The 19198-nt window shown below is 47.8% G+C and overlaps 1 protein-coding gene across 1 annotated transcript; it reads right to left on the bottom strand.

Moving 5' to 3' along the window:
* Positions 1-14217: 14217 nt before the first annotated feature.
* Cst6 (cystatin E/M) lies at positions 14218-15910 on the bottom strand. Its single transcript, XM_004656702.2, has 3 exons — positions 15665-15910; positions 14634-14759; positions 14218-14301 (listed from the first exon to the last, which is right to left on the bottom strand). The coding sequence occupies exons 1-3, from the start codon at positions 15908-15910 to the stop codon at positions 14218-14220; spliced, it is 456 nt and encodes a 151-aa protein (XP_004656759.1).
* Positions 15911-19198: the final 3288 nt, after the last annotated feature.

Consider the following 19198-nt stretch of genomic DNA (forward strand, 5'->3'; position numbering starts at 1 on the left):
TGAAATAAGATATCTGTGCCTTGGAAATTAAGAGGCTTAATGATAAGCAGAATAGACTAATTACTGTCTAAAGATTGGAGCAGAGTGTTACACAAACACAAAGCAAGGTACAGTTATCCCTAGCTTGAGTATTGATGGAGAGCCTTCCCAGAGAGCATGGCGCTTAAGACAGAATTGTATACGTTATCATACACCTTGAAAAAGCCCTTTGAGGTAAGTGCTATTATCCAGTTTTCCAGATGAGGAAACATGTTTAGACAGAAGGAGCAAATTGCCCAAGGCCACACAGCTGGGTAAGTGTCAAAGCCTAGATGGCAACGCAGGCTTTCTCCCCTATTAGGATGGTCTTTAAAGGAAGAAGTTATGTAGTGCAGCCTTATAGGGAACCAAAACCAGGAGAAGCTTAGGGTTGACACAGAAGAGGTAGGAGAGCGCTCAGGACGGGTCTTGAGGCCCTGAGTACCAGTCTATGATGCTAGTGGACTGATGTGGGACCTGTGAGGCTTGGAGGAAAGAACAGCCCTTACTGATTAGTGCAGAGTAGACTGGCCTGAGTAGAAGGGAGGCTGGTTAGGAGGATGTTGCTCTCTTACCCACCTTTGAAAAGACCTCTGATGTATATAGGTTTTAAAATATGCAGAGATGGCTTAGTGGTTAAGGCATTTGCCTGCAAAGCCAAAGGACCCAGGTTCAATTCCTCAGGACCCACATAATCCAGATGCACAAGGTGGTGCATGCATCCAGAGTTTGTTTGCAGCGGCTGAAGACCCTGGTGTACCCATTCTCTCTGCCTCTCTTCTCTCTCTCTCAGCTTGCAAATAAATAATAGGGGGGGGAAAAAAAAAAAGAATGAAAGAGAGCCTGGCTCATGGACTTGAGGGAGCTGGTGAAGGATAGAGTGTCAAGTCTTCTGCTACTAGCCAGTCTGACCCAAGGTCAGAGAAAAACAATAATCACATTTACCCTAGAATAACACAAGATTATCAGGTCCTGGAAACCAGTGCACTCTGATGGGGTCCAGAGACAGAGATCAGAAACTCAAATCTATCAGTGCCCCCCACCCTGGCTTTCAGCAAAACATGATAATAACTTAGTGGAGATATCAAGAATTCAGAGGTTGGGCTGGAGAAATGGCTTAGTGGTTAAGGCACTTGCCTGTGAAGCCTAAGGAGTCATGTTCGACTTTCCAGATCCCATGCAAGCCAAACGCACAAAGATGAGGCAAGTGCAAGGTTGCACATGTCCACTAGGTTACACAAGCGTCTGGAGTTCGAGTGCAGTGGCTGAGGCCCTGGCACACCAATTCTCTCTCTCGCCCCCTGTCTAAAAAAAATTTTTTTTTTTTTTTGATTTTTCAAGGTACGGTCTCACTCTAGCCCAGGCTGACCTGGAATTCACTATGTAGTCTCAGAGTGGCCTTTAACTCACAGTGATCCTCCTACCTCTGCCTTCTGAGTTCTGGGATTAAAGGCATGTGCCACCACACTTGGCTTTCTAAACAATAATTTTTTTTTTTTATTTGAGAGCGACAGACACAGAGAGATAGACAGATAGAGGGAGAGAGAGAGAATGGGTGCGCCAGGGCTTCCAGCCACTGCAAACGAACTCCAGATGCGTGCTCCCCCTTGTGCATCTGGCTAACGTGGGACCTGGGGAACCGAGCCTTGAACCAGGGTCCATAGGCTTCACAGGCGAGTGCTTAATCGCTAAGCCATCTCTCCAGCCCTAAACAATAAAAAATTTTTTGAGGTAGGGTTTTCATTCTAGCTCAGGCTGACCTGGAATTCACTATGTAGACTCAGGGTGACCTTGAACTCAAGGCAATCATCCTACCTCTCTTAAAAAAAAAAATTAAAAAGAATTCAGAGGTCATTTCTGGGGTGAGACTACAAAGTCCCAGGGAAAGTGTGAAAGGGTAGAGAAGGTCTCTCTAATCCTCCTGATCTCAGCGCAGGTGAAGGCGGCATAATGGGATATGATCTGCTCCTAGCCTGAGCCTGAGTAAAGGATGCTCAGAGCCCCTATGCTCACAGTGGGGCTGGCAGTGGGCCACTGGCCTGTACTGGGCACCAAAGTCCTAGCACTAAGTCAAGTTCAAGATCATCCAGGATTTGGGAGGGAAGTGGTGGATATCTTCCAAGATCTACAACTATCTCGTAGTGGAGGTCACTCTGCATGTCATGAAGGCTGAAGGAACTCCCGAGTTGGAGCTAAAGGGTGACAGTTTTTTTCCAACCCTACTTACCACTGAGCTGGACCAGGCAGTGGTGGACCCTCCAGGACCTGAAGACAGAAACTCCCAGTGGAAAATTCCTTTCCCTAACCTGGCCATACCACTGTCTCGCCCAGAGGCCAGGAATACACTCTGCAGAGGAAATGCCATCTGGGATTTGGACACAGATTCCAGGGGTGGAGAAGCCACTAGGCAGACTTCTCTGGGCTTCGCCTCACTCCAGGCCTCACATATTCATTCAGCAAGTATTTCCTGTCATTCACCCTTGCCTGGAACCTTGCTGGAGTCTTCTGCTTGTTAGTCCTTCAAAACAGCTGCCCCACACAACCCAGGATGCCTGAGCTACCACAGGCAACAGGTTCCAGCAGAAGCAGAGCTGTAAGATGTCCCTGTGTCCATCCATGTCAAATCCATCAGCACCTCAGGTTCCCAGGTGGGAATCAAAGTCTCTATCCCCACCTTAATATGAAGCTCAGTGTCAATAGGGAAGGCCATAGGCTGGGAGCCAATCATATATGTCTATTCCTCCTTTCCCTCCAGGTCTTCCATCTCAGGCAAATGCAGCACTCTAGCTTAAAGACTCAGACCTGGGCGGGAGGTGGAGGTTCATGGGGATGACCTAGGAGAGGAGGCCAAGGCTTGGGCCCTAAAAGAGACTAACACACACCATATGCACACCTTTCTGAAGCGTGGGCAGATGTGGAGGGAGGCACCCACTGCTCTCTCTTGCTCCTTCCTCTTGGTAAGTTAGGTGAGTTATGCTATACCAAGTTGGATCTTATCTTTCCTTCATTTAGACTTGTTGGTCATTGAGGAGTTTGGCATTCATTCAGTTCTTTTTTTATTTTTAAAGACTTATTTTATTTTATGTATTTATTTGAGAAAGAGAGGATGGGTGTGCCAGGGCCTCCAGCCACTGCAAACATACTCCAGATGCATGCATCACCTTGTATAGCTGGATTACATGGGTACTGGAGAATGGAACCTGGGTCCTTAGACTTCGCAAGCAAGTACCTTGACCACTAAACCGTCTCTCCATCCTTTAGTTTTCTTTAAATATTTTTATTTATTTCTTTATTTGACAGAGAAAGCGGGAGAGGGAGGGCTGGAGAGATGGCTTAGCGGTTAAGCGCTTGCCTGTGAAGCCTAAGGACCCCGGTTCGAGGCTTGATTCCCCAAGACCCATGTTAGCCAGATGCATAAGGGGGCATACACGTCTGAAGTTCATTTGCAGTGGCTGGAAGCCCTGACACGTCCATTCTCTCTCTCTCTGTCTCTCTCCTTCCCTTCCTCCTTCAATCTCTGTCACTCTCAAATAAATAAGAATAAACAAAAATAAATAAATAAAAAAGAAAGAGGAAGAAGGAGAGAAAGAGAGAATGGGCACACCAGGGCCTCCAGCCACTGAAGAAAAACTCTAGACACATGCGCCCCCTTGTGCATCTGGATAATGTGGGTCTTGGGGAATCGAACCTGGGTCCTTTGGCTTTGCAAGCAAATGCCTTAACTGCTAAACCATCCCTCCAGCCCTCCCTTTAATTTTTTAAAGCTATTTAAACTTATTATTTATTTATTTGCAAGCAGAGAGAGATAGAAGAGAAACAGAGAGAGAATAGGCAAGCCATGACCTCTAGATGAATGTGCCCCCTTGTGCATCTGGCTTATGTGGGTACTGGGGAAACGAACCTGAGTCCTTTGGCTTCACAGGCAAGCACCTTAACCGCTAAGCCATCTCTCTAGCCCCCCTTTAATTTTTTTTTAAGTTTATTTTATTTTTTGAGAGAGAGATAGAAAGAGGAAGAGAGAGAAAGAGAGAGAATGGACACACCAGTGCCTTCAACCACTGTAAACAAACTCCAGATGTATGTGCCACCTTATGCATCTGGCTTACATGGACCCTGGGGATTTGAACCTGGGTCCTTTGGCTTCACAAGCAAATGCCTTAACCACTAAGCTATCTCTCTAGTCCCTGCCTGTAATTTTTTAAATTTAATTTATTTATTAGAAAGAGAGAAGAGAAAGAGAGAGAATGGGTGTGTTAGGGCCTTTAGCCATTGCAAATGACCTTCAGACACATTTGCCACAATGTGCATCTGATTTACATGGGTACTGGGAAATCAAATCTGGATTTGTAGGCTTCCAGGCAAGTGCCTCAACTGGTAAGCCATCTCTTCAGCCCTTGTTCAGGTTTTTTGTTTTAAAAAAATATTGGGCTGGGCGTGGTGATCAACACTTTTAATCCCAGCACTTCGGAGACAGAGGTAGGAGGATCGCTGTGACTTCAAGGCCACCCTGAGACTACACAGTGAAGTCCAGGTCAGCCTGAGCCAGAGGGAGACCCTACCTTGAAAAACAACAATGACAATGAAAAACTTGGGCTGGAGAGATTGCTCAGCAGTTAAGGCACTTGCCCATAAAGCCTAATGACCCAAGTTTGATTCCCCAGTACCCACATAAAGCCAGATGCACAAAGTGGCACATGCATCTGGAGTTTGTTTGTAGTTCCTAGAGGCTCTGGTGCATCCATTCTCTCTCTCTTTCTCTCCTGGGTGTGGTTTCATATGCCTTTTATCTCAGCACTCAGGATCCCTATGACTTCAAAGCCAGCCTAAGACTACATAGTGAATTCCAAGTCAGCCTAGGCTGGAATGACACCCTACCTGAAAATAAAAAAATTAAAAAAACAGGGCTGGAGGGATGGATTAGTGGTTAAGGCATTTTCCTGCAAAGCCAAAGGACCCTGGTTCGATTCCCCAGGACCCACATTAACCAGATGCACAAGGGTTGCACGTGTCTGAAGTTCATTTGCAGTGGCTGGAGGCCCTGGCATGCCCATTCTCTCTCTCTCTTTCTCTCTCTCCCTCTTTCTCTGTCAAATAAATAAATAAATATAAATAAATATATTTTTAAGAAATAAAAAATGTATGGCATGAAAATGAAAGTACTGGTTGTGGTTCCCCCCACACACCCTGCTTTTTAGTTGTTTTTGGTTTTTGGTTTTTTTGAGGTAGGGTTTTACTCTAGCTCATACTGGCCTGGAATTCACTATGTAGTCTCAGGGTGGCCTGGAACTCACAGCGATCCTCTTACCTCTGCCTCCCGAGTGCTGGGATTAAAGGCAAGCACCACCACACCCAGCTTGTTGTTCCGTTTTTGAGCAGGTGCTCAGGTAACCCAGGGCTGCATAGCCAAGGATGACCTTTCTGATACTCCTGCCGCTACCTCCTAAATGCTGGGATCACAGGCCTTTGTCACAATGTCTGGTAGTAGTGGTTGTTTTCTGTATGCCTTGTTTCTCAAGGCAGGACAGTGCCTGAGTAGCCTCCCCTTCTGGCCTCCTTGTTCCGTCCCTTCCTTGACTTCTTCACCTGTCTTTGTGCCTTGATGATGCTCACGTTCTGGAAGTAGTAGAGGCTGTTGCTGTCCATGTTGTAACTGACCACAAAAGTTTACACTGCGCACTGCGGTCTTCCCATGCCTGTCATCGGAGGGCAGATCCGGTATTCTTTAGTCCTCATACTCTGAAACTTGACGTAGGCCTCTAGAGACAGCATCAGGAAAAACAAAACAAAACAAACAAACAAAAAACCAAAGAACCATTGCCAGCAGGAGGTGAAGATGCTTCGTGGCTGCTGGTGGCAGTGCCAAATCCTGACCTGTGCTACTTTTTATGGCCTCTGCAGCTCCTCCCAGCCCTGCCCACATACCTGCCTCAGCAGAGGAGCAGGTGCCTGGAATGACCTCCACCTTTGCCACATCAAGGTCCTTTGAGAGCAGAGAAATAACACAGAGACACAAAGATCCCTATGTGCCATGATGAGCTGTCCCCCACAAGGACACCTCATGTGAAGGTCATACACTAAGACTTCCCAAAACAGCTATGATTGAGCTCTTACCACCACCATTTCCTTACATTGGAAAATGGGTGTTGTAAGGAGTCAGTGAGCTGACACAGGTAAAGGATATAGAAATCTGAGGTCTGCAGGGAGGACGGAGGGGTGCTCTCTGCAGGGGGGCTGTCTCTGAGGGAATATCTCAGGTCTGGGTCCCATCTGGAGAGGAGCCCACAGTTTGAGCTACATCCTGGAATCTCTAGAAAAAGTCTGGGGAGCGGGCTGGGGACATGGTTCGGCAGTTAAAGAACTGGCTTATAAAGCCTAATGGCCTGGTTCAATTCCCCAGCACCCATGTAAAGCCAGATGCACAAAGTGGTACATGCATCTGGAATTTGTTGGCAATGGCAGGAGGCGCTGGCATGCCCATCCTCTCTCTTCTCACAAATAAAAAGTCTGGGGCTGCTGGGTGTGGTGGTGCATGCCTTTAATCCCAGCACTCGGGAGGCAGAGGTAGGAGGATCACCATGAGTTCAAGGCCACCCTGAGATTAAATTCCAGGTCAGCCTCAGCTAAAGTGAGACCCTACCTCGGAAAAAAAAAAAAAAGTGTGGGGCTATAAACATCAGTGTGAAATTGGCCACAGGATACAGCCTCTGCTTTTACTATGGCCCAGAGACCCTCTAACCCAGGTTGCCCACAGCATCCTTCTCTTGACCCTGACCTAGTGAGTTTTAATGATTGAAGAAGACCCATCTGCAGCCTCCTGAGGTCAGGACCTCCAGGGCCTTCCTGCTGCCCCCAGAATGTTCTTCCTTGAGCCTTCAGCTAAGAGGAGTTCATTCCACCCCAAGTGCTGTGCTCCCCCTCCCTGTGAAAGGGACCTGTGACCCAGCAGTGCTCCATGGAGGTGTTCCCCTAAGTGCCAGAGCCTATCCTGCTGCAGCTGGTTGAAGCTTCCCAGCCCTGCACTGCTGATGGGATGAGATGAGGCCCCGGAAGTGAAGCAGCTTGTTCTAGAACCAGAATGTGGAGGAAGTTTTCAAACACAGCACCTGCCTGACTCTTCCGCCAAAGCCAAAAGAGAACTGTGGTCTCTGTAGAGACGGACAGCTAGGATGGGGGTGTGACCTGTGAGCACCTTCTGCATGCTTTCCACACCACCTGGGATGTGACTTGGGAGGGTAAGAAAGGTATCTTGGGCTGTGTTCATCCAAGTAGCCTACCCCTCCTTCCTTTCTATGGGTAGCAAGAAGGGGCCTGCAAGGTCCCTAGGGTGTATGAGTTGGTTCACCCCAAGGTCCAGGCCACATTTGAACACTAAGGACTAGAGGGGCTGAGGGGTCAAGTTCTAGCTGGGTGAAGAGACAGGTGGACCCTGTGGGCCTGATGTACAAACTATATACTCTGATTCCTGCCCCGCCCCCACCATGTCTGTTTTCCCCTCCAGCACAACAGGTCTTGATCCCTTTAGCCTGCCCACTGAGTTGGAATGGAGACTTCACCATGGGCATTGTAGAGGACTTTTGTCTTCTGTTACCACAACACCTGTTGGGCATGCCAGGCACAGGCTGGAGCCTTCAGGAGAGGGGCCTGAGCTGCCAGGCATGGCTAAGGACCCCCAGGCTACAGGAGGCTACTCCCTCTCCAACCCCAGCACACATGAACTTAGGCTTTGCCCTGTGACCTTTGGCCAGTTGCCTAGGAAACTCCTTATCAGACAGCACCTTCACATAGCCCATCACCCCTGAGACTCTAGATCACCTACCCACCCCCCTCCCCCGCCATTGCTTACGTGCTGGAATGAATGTTCCCATAGTAACCTTGTATGTCCAGTCCCCTTAGGACTCTCCCCTCACCCTCAGATGCTTATAAACCCATTTCCCTAACAATAAACTGAGAGAGCTCTTCACCAAAACTGTCTTCCAAAAGTCCACTTTCGTGTGCTCTCCCACCCCGGTTACCTAGGCATCTTCGGGGGGCACCATGGCTGGGACCCACAAAGATCAATCTAATAACTTCTGTGAAATGCAGTATGAAGCCCAGATAAAGGGTTGATGGCCTGCCAACCTATCTCAGGCACAGCCCAAGCCTTAAGGGCGAGGTGAGGAAGTAGGTTCCAGCCCCTTCAGAGACAAAGTGAGTCAGGGTGACGAATGATGAGGAAAGAGGCAGATAGCTCATCACACAAAGTTCAACCAGGTTACCAGTGCCAGAGCAGGAGGGCCAACCAAATAAGCAGTGTAGGCTGGCACTATGGAAGGGCCTCTTGGAAGAAGGAGTCTTCATTACTTTGCTTGGTGCCAGCAATAATATGGCACCATTGGAGCTGAGGTGTGAACACACTGTGGTCCTACCAAACTGTTGTCTAAGCATGCTGGGCCTGTGTGACAATACCCTGGTGCAAGGGTGAGGCTGAGTGTGGCTGGATCACACTCAGGGGAAATGGTATAGGCTGAAGCTTAGAGAAACCCTCACTACCAAATAGACAAGGCTTCAGAAGTGGCTAGAACCACAGCTGGACCCTAGTGTGGCCGGCCATAGTGGAGTCCTTTCAGGGTGAGTACCCAGGCCTAAAAAGTGAACTCTCATCCATACTCATGACAATACAGTGTCTGACTTATCCCCCAATTATTTCACCCCAGCCCTTCATATTTAATTTTCTTTTTATCCTTCTATTATATAAGATGTAGCTAATTCACAGAAAATGGCATAGCATGTATGTTCCTTCTAATGCATGTATATGTAGTATGTATGCATGTTTGTATTTGTGGTGACATACTTATGTATGATGCACACATGTGTGTGTGTGTGTGTGTGTGTGTGTGTGTGTGTGTAGACTACAGGTTGACATTGGCTATTGTGGTTGTTTGATTCAGGTGTCCCCCAGAAATTTAGGTGTTCTGAATGCTAGGTTCCCAGCTGATAGAGCTTTGGGAATTAACATCTCCTGGAGTCAGGGTATTGTTGGAGGCAGGTTTATGGGTGTTATAGCCAGTTACCCCTTGCCAGTGTTTGGTACACTCTCCTGTTGCTATGTTGCTATGGTCCACCTTATGTTGGCCAGGGGGTGATGCCCACTCTCTGCTCATGTCATCATTTTCCCTGCTATTATGGAGCTTCTCCCTTGATCCTGTTCGCCAAAATAAACCTCTTTTCCCCCATAAGCTGCTTTTGGTTGGGTGATTTCTACCAGAAATGCAAACAACTGCAACAATAAAGTGGTACAAAGGAGTGGGATTGCTGCTAGTCACCTGACTGTGTGGTTTTGGCCTTTTGAAGCTGATTTTCAAGAAGAATGTGAAAGGATTTGAAACCTTGGCCAAAAAGATGGCTTGCAGTGCTGTAAGAACAGCTTGATGGACTATTCTGATCAGAGTTGAAAAGCCTGAATGCAGTAAGAACTCTAGACTGTGAGGGTTTGGCTTATGAGGGTGAGAAAGCTTTGCTTGGACTGGGCTGGCAGTTTGTGTGGGAAGCTTGCTGTTATGCCCATGTCCTGAGAAGATGTGCAGGGTTGCACCACATAGAAAAGGACTGGTGTGAGCAGAGGGATATGGCACAGAAAAAATGAAATCTTTGGGTCTACACTGCTGCCCATTCACCTGAAAATTGTTTGAGAGGTTACAACCATTGAGATTGGGCCAGTTTACCTGCACTGAGGCAACAGGAAGAATGTAGACTCTTTGGAAGGGGCCTGAGTGTTCAAGGAGTGCCCTGTTCTTCAAAGTCTGCTTTATCCCTCCCCCCAGTTTAACAAATTGGCACCCTACCTTGTATTATGGAGTATAAGAAATGCAGGAAAGAGAGGGTCATTGAATTTGCAACAAGGTGTTGTGTTTTGGAAATGGCCATGGGCAGTGTGAAGCAGGTTTGCTGGATGCCTGCATGGAGACCTAGTGGAGCCCTGAGGATGAACTGTGGATCATAGTGGAGGGAGACCCAGTGGAAATGCCGAGACCATAAGATGGCTGCTAAGGAAAGCTGCGGGCCCCAGATTAACTTTTTTGGGACTGTGAGTAGCCAGCCTAGCTGTAGGTGGTGGAATTAGCATACCAGAGACTTGTTGCTGGTTAGAACTAGTGGACTTGGAAACTTGTCACTGGCTAGAGTTGTTTGACTTGGAGCTACAGAGTTTGATGTTTGTTTAAATCATGTATTGCTTGAGTATTTTTTTTTTTTTTTTACTATGCCCAATGCCATCTTTTGCAGTGTGAATGTTTATTCTGTGCCATTATGGGTTTTTTGAGTTTTGGGTTTTTTTTTTTTTTTTTTTGGTATTATGGCTCAGTTAAAAGATCTTGGACAATGGGGATGTATGAACATCATTGGAATTGATAAAAAACTTTGGGAACTGTTAAAGTTGGCTGAATGCATTGCACTTTACATCATGTATGGTTATCAGATTATGGGGGCCAGGGATGGAATGTGGTGGTTTGATTCAGGTGTCCCCCATAAACTTACATGTTCTGAAAGTTAGATTCCCAGCTGATGGAGATTTGGGAATTAACACTTCCTGGAGGCAGTGGATTGTTGAGGGGCGGGCTTATGGGTATTGTAGCTAGTTTCCCCTTGCCAGTGTTTAGCACATTCTCCTGTTGTTACTGTCCACATGATGTTGGCCCTCTGCTCATGCCATCGTTTTCCCTGCCATTATGGAGCTTCCCCCTGAGCCTGTTAGCCAAAATAAACCTTTTCCCCCACAAGATCCTCTTGGTTGGGTGATTTCTACCAGCAATGTGAAGCTGACTGCAAAGGAATCCTTCTCAACCACTCTTTATCTTATTATTTTTGATTTTTAGAGGTGGGGTCTTGCTCTAGCTCAGGCTGACTTGGAATACACGATGTAGTCTCAGGCTTGCCTCAAACTCACGGCAATCCTCCTGCTTCTGCCTCCCAAGTGCTGGGATTAAAGGTGTGCGCCACAATGTCTGGCCTCAATGCCAATATTTCCACTCTACAAGTCAAGAAATGGAAATACCAAATGGGTGTGTTGACACAGTCTTGTAATCCCAACATTCGAGAAATGGAGTGGAACTTTCTTCTTTTCTGTTTTTTTTTTTTTTTGGGGGGGGGTAGAGTTTCGCTCTAGCTCAGGCTGACCTGGAATTCACTATGTAGTCTCACTCAGGGTGGCCTCACAATGATCCTCCTACCTCTGCTTTTGCTTTTCAAGTGCTACGATTAAAGGTATGTACCAACATGCCTGGCAGGAGCAGTACTTTCTTGTTGCTGGACAAAATACCTGACCAGAAGCAGCTTGAGGAGGTAAAAGGCTGGTTTTCAGCTTACAGTTTTAAGGGGAAGTCTGTAATAGTGAGAGAAGCATGGCACAAGAAAGAAGCCAGAATGACGTTGTCATATCTGCAGGGAGAAAGCAGAGCTACTCACAAGGCCCACCCCCAGTGACACTTCCTTCCACAATGCTCATGTCCTAGAGGTTCTAGAACAGTATCACCAACTGGGAATTTAGTATTGAAGCACATGAGCCTGTGCAAGTCATTTTACATTCCAACTACCACATGGAGACAGGTGGAACAGAAGTTCAAAGTCATCCTTGGCTGAACAGAGACAGCATACCAGTCCGGGACACATAAGACACTGTCTCAAAATCCCAAGTGCTGGGATTAAAGGTGTGCACCACCACTGACTTAAAAAAATGTTTATTTTATTTGAGAGAGAGAGGAGAGAGAGAAAATGTGTGAAAGAGAAGCAGATAGAGAGAGAATGGGTGCATCAAGGCCTCCAGCCATTGCAAATAAACTCCAGACATGTATGCCACCTTGTGCACCTGGCTTATGTGGGTTCTGGGGACTCAAACCTAGGTCCCTAGGCTTTGCAGGTAGGTGCCTTAGCCGCTAAGCCATCTCTCCAGCCCACTATTGACTTTTGCAATAAGCATTTTCTTGTTTTACATTCTAGTTTCACTACATGTATAGGAATCACTAAACAAGAATTCACTTCCAAGCTGGGCATGGTGCTACACACCTTTAATCCCAGTACTTGGGAGGCAGAGGTAGGAGGATCACTGTGAGTTCGAGGCCACCCTGAGATGACATAGTGAATTCGTGAGTGTAAGGCACTGTGAGGTCATGGGTATCCAGGCCATTTTGTGTCTGAAGGAGCATATTGTAAGGAGTCCTACCCTTCCTTTGGTCCTTACATTCTTTCCATCACCTCTTCCACAATGGAACCTGAGCCTTGGAAGGTGTAATAGAGATATTGCAGTGCTGAGCACTCCTGTCACTTCTTCCCAACACCATGATGCCTTCTGAGTCATCCCAAGGTCACTGCTATCTGAAAAGAGAAGGTTCTCTACCAAAAGTGAGAGTAGCATTAATATAAGGGTATGAATATTAAGAGAAGTGCTTACTGGGCAGTTTAATAAGCATAGTATATACATTTAGCCAGGCAGCAGCAGACATGACACCCCTAGGGCTCATGACTACCCCTGTTTTAAGTTTTCAGTATCAGGGATGTATTCCCTCCCATGGAGCGGGCCCCCAGTCCAATTAGAGGGCAGCTGGTTTCCACCATGACAGATGAGCCACTATTGCACCTGTTGGCTCATTTGGCCTGACTGGCAAAATAAGAATCACATGTTTTGATGTTTTGCTTCATTGCATCAATATCATTTGATATTCCCTTATTATACCAAGCTACCGGGGTACTCTTGCGACCCCAGCCACTTGGACCTTAGCTTGGGCTTGAAAATGCCAATGCCTACTACCTCAAGACACCTGAGTGAGGTGTTCTGTTCTAGCATCAGAGAGGCAGGATGGCATCAAGGACAAGTGGTGTGTGAGGGCTCACTTAGAAGGAAGAGGGTGTGGACAATAGGAAGGGACTGCCAGAGCACTCTCGTTGCCAGCATGGGCCTGACACCACAGAAATCGAGTGCTCCTAAAGGACTCAGTTGCTGTGTCTCACCTCCTGGTAGGGGTGGGTGTTTGTGCATTGCAGCACACCTGTGGTGGGACACACATGACTCTTGTGTGTTTGGGTGTTGTGAGTCTGTCTCTGGGCTGTGCTCCTGTATATTGTCTGTTTGTGTGTTGTTAGGCTGTGGGTGTTGGTGTTTTTCAGGGTATATCTGTAGTGTCTGGGAGCAGTTGAGTAGGTCCTGAAGGTTTCTCTCTCTCTCTCTCCCTCTCTGTGTGTTGTATTGAGTGGTTTGGAGGTAGGGGAAGGATAGCAACCACAAATAAAGTATGTTAAAATTATGGTACATAGCCTAGCATGGTAGTTCACGCCTTTAATCCCAGCACTCAGGAGGCAGAAGTAGGAGGATTGCCATGCGGTCGAGGCCACCCTGACACTACATAGTTAATTCTAGGTCAGCCTGGACCAGAATGAGACCCTACCTCAAAAAAACAACAAAAAAAATTATATATATGGAGAGAGAGAGAGAGAGAGAACATGTTTCCTTTGAATAAAATTAAATTGACCCTGTTTCTTCTATGAGAATCACTCCTCTGGGGACAATGAATTAGATTTTGCTCCCTCTGAGGCCCTGTGTTCACATCATTTGAAAGGTCTTAACCAAAGGCAAGGTATACAGGAAGTGCCTTTGGTGTGGATGTGAAAGACACTGTCTTGGCTTCATGACCTGTTGACCTACAGGGACTCTGAAAAAGTCACCTCCAGGCACTGGTGTATTGGAGTGTGTATAGCCTGTGGTCCCAGTGGCCTGGGACCCACTGGATTGAATAATCCCTCACCTCCCCCCCACAAGCATATGAACCCAAAGCTCCTCCTGGCTGCTGGGAGAAGCAGAGTACAGACCCTCCTTCAGTGTTCACAAACATCAGTACCCAAGCTACTGTGGTACCATCCTCCTCCTGAGAAGTTTCCCATCCCTTACCTCTGAGATTACTGGGAGTTTCTGGCAGAGGAGCTTGTATTTGAGGGATACACTTTCACTGGAATGGCAGAAGCTCCCTGGGGGATGGCATGGGTGCTCTGTCAGCTATGGGGTACTGAGAACCACGAGGAGCAGAAGTGAGGCTCCGCAAAGGGAGGAGTGAAGAACACAGGAGAAACCAATGCAGGAAGCAGCATTGAAGATTTATTGAAACAGACATAGCCCATGACCCTCCAACACCAGGCCAGCTCCCAGTGGATCCTGCCCTGGGATAGGCCCTGGGCCTATTACAGCTGCACACAGTCATGCTTTAGAAGCTGAGTGGTGTTCTTCCAGGGAACATCAAGGATCTCAAAGTCACAACGCAGCTTCTGTGGAGACAGCAGGGTAGCCAAGGAAGGGTGGGTGAGCTTGGTCTCAGCCTGCTCCTCCCAGCAGCCAGCCCTCTGCCTGCCACATCTCTCTGGGGCCAAATACAGACCATCAGTGGTCTCAGGACATGGAGTCCGATGGCCAGAGCTGTTTCCAGGTATTTCCAAGCAACATCCACCCCAACAAGAAACCCCAGCCACTCCACCCTGCACTGCATATGGGCTTGCAGGCTGAATCACCCAAAGGCCAGACAGGACAGACCGGTCAGGATGGACAAGCTGAGGGCTTCAGGTTCTGGGTTCTGGGTTGGGCTGGGGGGCAGTGCTGTTACCTCCTGCTGCACTCCTGTGGCCAGGGGGCAGGTGGTGAGATCCATGTGGTCTCCAGAGACCCTGGTCTTCCTACACTCTGTGCTCTCCATCTCCAGCGTCAGGTAGTACTTGACACCAGCCACCATCTAGGGAACAAGATGGGATAGGTTAAGGGTACCTAGAAGCCCAGCCCTCCTCTCCCTCCAGGCTTTCCACTCTCCCGGGCAAGTGCAGCACTCTGACTTAAAAGATTCAGACATAAAGTGGAGGTTGAGATTCATGACAGTGACCCAGGAGCGGAAGCAGAGCCCTGGGCCCTGCAGGCGGCTGACAAGCCCCTGTGTACGCCTTCCTAAGGAAGAGGCAGATATGTAGAGGTAGGGTCCCACTGACCCCCTACTCTATTTGGCAGGGGCAGGTGAGTGAAGTGGAGTCAGATGATTTTGAAAGATAGACATGTTGGTTGCAATAGATTTTGACCTTCATCTCATTTTTGAAAAAGCATAGCTAGCCGGACGTGGTGGCACATGCCTTTAATCCCAGCACTCGGGAGGCAGAGGTAGGAGGATCGCCATGAGTTCGAGGCCACCCTGAGACTACATAGTGAATTCCAGGTCAGCCTGTGTTAGAGTGAGACTCTACCTCGAAAAAGAAAAGAAAAAACAAACAAACAAACATTGCTGGGCTAGAGAGATGGATCAGTGGTTAGGGCATGTGGCTGCAAAACCAAAGGACCCAGGTTTGATTCCCCAGGATCCACATAAGCCAGATACACAAGGGGTGCATGTGTCTGGAGTTTGTTTGTAATGGCTACAGGCCCTGGTACACCCATTCTCCCTCTATCTGCTTCTCTCTCTCTCTCTAATGAAAATAAATATATAAATGAAGTAATTTTTAAAAAAATAAAAAGTATTGCATGGGGTATAAGTGGTGGTTATTTGGGGTGTCCCCTTGCTTTTGGTGGTAAGGCAGCATCTCTTGTCTTCCCACATTCTTCGGGCCCTCATATCCACCCTGACCCATTCCCTCCCTTGGCCACCAGCCACCGCACCTGACTCTCTGCCTTGATGACCTGGGTGTCTCGGAAGTAGTAGAGGCTGTTGCTGTTCATGTTGTAGCTGGCCACAGCCGCCTGGGCAGCCTTCTGCACCTGCGGGTCATTGGGGGACAGGCCCCGGCGTTCTCCAGTCATGCGGGTCCGGCTCCGCAGCTCAGCGAGGGCATCGGGACACAGAGCCAGGAGGCAGAGAGCAAGCAAGGCCAGACCCATCGCCAGCGGGAAGTGAGGACGCTCCATGGCCACGGATGTCAGTGTGCAGCTTCAGGCTCGCGCAGCTTTTACGGGCTCAGCTGCCTGGTGGCCCCGCCCACCCGCCGCCCCCGCAGGCCCAGACCCGTGGCAGGTGCCTGGTGGTGGCTGCACCCTCCCCCGCCCTTACCTGGGTTGTGTGAAGGCGGAGAGCAGCAACAGGTCCAAGAACTCCAGTGTGCCAGTACAATGCTGCCTTATCCTCCACGAAGAACAGGATAGTGATGGCCCCATGAAGAAAGTGCCACCACGGAGAGTTCATGCGAAGACTATGCCTATAAGCCTTCAAAAACGGTGTGGTTGAGCTCTTACTATCACCACCGTATTCTGGCCGTGTGCCTTTAGAAAAGCTGTTTCGAAGCCTTTCACTATCTCAGTTTTCTCTTCTGCAGAACGGATGCTGTGCGCGTTCAATGGGCTTAGGATAGGCCAGGTGCCACATAAAAGGCGGGTAGGATTATTAAAAAAAAAAAAAAAAAGGCGGGTAGGAAGGAGTCATTACTATCCCTTCCTGAACTAGTTAACATCCCAGCCCACATGAGGTGGGGATGCTGAAGCTTCCACTTTACAATATGAAAACAGTACAGAAGGGGCTGGAAGATGGCTTAGTACTTAAGGCGCTTGCCAGCCTAAGGACCCAGGTTCGATTCCCCAGTACCTGCATAAGCCAGATGCACAAAGTGGCACATGTGGCTGGAGTTTATTTGCAGTGGCTAGAGGCCCTGATGCCCTCCTCTCCTTCTCTCTCCCCACCCCCAAATAAATAAAATATATAATTTTTTAAGTACAGAAGGGAGAATTGATTTGCTCAAAGACAGTAACTGGAGACACTAGCATTTGAGTCCTGAGAACCTAAATCAAATGGGGGGAGTGTTTGTTGGTTTACTATACTAAGGTTTGAACTTAGGGTCTATGCATACCAGGCAAGCACTCTACCAGTAAACTATAAAGCCAAACCTCTTTTTACACTTTTTTCTGGGGGAGTTGAGGGTAGGGTCTTGCTCTAGCCTATGCTGAGACCTGGAATTCACTATGTAGTCTCAAGATGGCCTTGAACTCACAGCGATCTCCTACCTTGGCCTCCTAAATGCTGGGATTAAAGGTGTATGCCACCACACCTAACCTTATATTTTTAATAGTTTTTCTTTTATTTATTTAAGAGAGAAAGAGAGAATGGACATGCTAGGGCCCCTAGCCACTGCAAAGGAACTCCAGACACATGCACCCACTAGTGCATCTGGTTTACATGGGTACTGGGGACTCAAACCAGAGTCCTTAGGCTTCACAGGCAAATGCCTTAACTGCTAAGTCATTTCTCCAGCCCCTTATTTTTTCTTTATAAAAATTATTTACAGCTGGGGAAATGGCTTAATGATTAAGGCATTTGTCTGTGCAGCCTAAGCACCCCAGTTCAGTTCCCCAGGATCCACGTAAGCCAGATGCACAAGGGGGTGCATGTATCTGGTGTTCATTTGCAGTGGCCCTGGAGGCCCTGGCACACCCATTCTCTCTCTCTGCCTCTTCCCCACTCCCCCACTCTCAAATTACAAAATACATTAAATATTTGAAAGAAAAAAAAAAAAGCCTAGTGTGGTAGTGCACACCTTTAATCCCAGCACTCAGGAGGCAGAGGTCAGAGGATTGCCATGAGTTCGAGGCCAGCCTGAAGCTACATAGTGAATTCCAGGTCAGCCTGAACTAGAGTGAGAACTTACCTCGGAAAAAAATTTTTTTAGCCAGGTATGGTGGCACACACCTTTAATCCCAGCATTTGGGAGATTTGGGAGTCAGAGGTAGGAGTGAATTCAAGCCACCCTGAGACTACACAGTGAATTCTAGGTCAGCCTGGGCAAGAGTGAGACCCTACCTACCACCCCAAAAAATTTTTTTTTAATTTATTTATTTGCAAGCAGAGAGAGAGAGAGAGAGAGAAAGCATGAGAATGGTCATGCCAGAGCACTTCAAATGAACTCCAGATGCATGTACCACCTTGTGCATCTGGCTTATGTAGGTTCTAGGGCATCTAACTTGGGTAATTTTGCTTCACAGGCAAGTGCCTTAACTGCTAAAACATCTCTCCAGACTTCTCCACCTGCCCCCACCCCGCAAGGTAAGATCTCACTATAGCCCAGGCTGACCTGGAACTCACTCAGTAGTCCCAGGCTGGCTTTGAACTCACGGCGATCTTCCTACCTCTGCCTCCAGAGTGCTGGGATTAAAGGCATGTATGACCATGCCCAGCCCTCCTCCTTTTTAAAATTTATTTTTTGACAGAGAAAGAGGGAGAGAGAGAGAGAGAATGGATGTGCCAGGGCCTCCAGCCACTGCAAACAAACTCCAGACGCATACGCCTCCTTGCGCATCTGGCTAACATGGGTCCTGGGGAATTGAACCTGGGTCCTTTGGCGTTGCAAGCCAACACTTTAGCCACTAAGCCATCCCTCCAGTCCAGTTTTTCTTTTTTTGAGATAGAAGTTCACTAAATTGTCCAGGCTTGCTTTGAAACTTTCTTTGTAGCCAGGCAAACCTTGAATTTGTGGTCCTCCTACCTAGGCCTCCCAAGTAGCTGCAATTATAAGCTTGGGCCACCAGGCTCAGCTCTAATCTGTGTTCTTTAAAAAATATTTTTAAAAATTTAAAAATTAAAAAAAAAAAGACTGAGGGCTGGAGAAATGGCTTAGCAGTTAAGGCATAGGCCTGTGAAGACAAAGGACCCAGATTCTATTCCTCAGGACCCACATAAGCCAGAAACACAAGGTGGCACATACATCTGGAGTTTGTTTACAGTGGCTGGAGGCCATGGCACACACATTCTCTCTCTCTTGCTGTCTCTCTTTCTTTCTCCCCCTCTCTCAAATAAATAAAATAAAATATAATGAGACTGAACTAGAACAGTGAGACCTGGCAAAAAGGAGGTGTCATACCAGTGGCCGGCCATCTTATTAAATGGGTGACTTTTGGGCAAGTTATTCAACCTCCCACAGTCTCAGTATCCTCATGGTGGGGGAAAAAAAGTGACCACCTATTTCTCCTAAGGTTGTTCTAACATTGATGGCTCCAGAATGAGCTACACATCAGTTCACTAGGTGTGTGCTAGAGGAAAATAGGGGCCCCTATGGCTTTTTGAAAGAATCCAGGGCTGACAATATGACTTACCAGTTAAGGTGCTTGCCTATGAAACCTAAGCACCCAGGCTTGATTCCCCAGTATCAAAGCACAAGGGGGCACATGCATCTGGAATTCGTCTGCAGTGGCTGTAGGCCCTGGTGCACCCAT

This window comes from Jaculus jaculus, chromosome 1 (assembly GCF_020740685.1).
Source record: "Jaculus jaculus isolate mJacJac1 chromosome 1, mJacJac1.mat.Y.cur, whole genome shotgun sequence".
Taxonomy (NCBI): Eukaryota; Metazoa; Chordata; class Mammalia; order Rodentia; family Dipodidae; genus Jaculus; species Jaculus jaculus.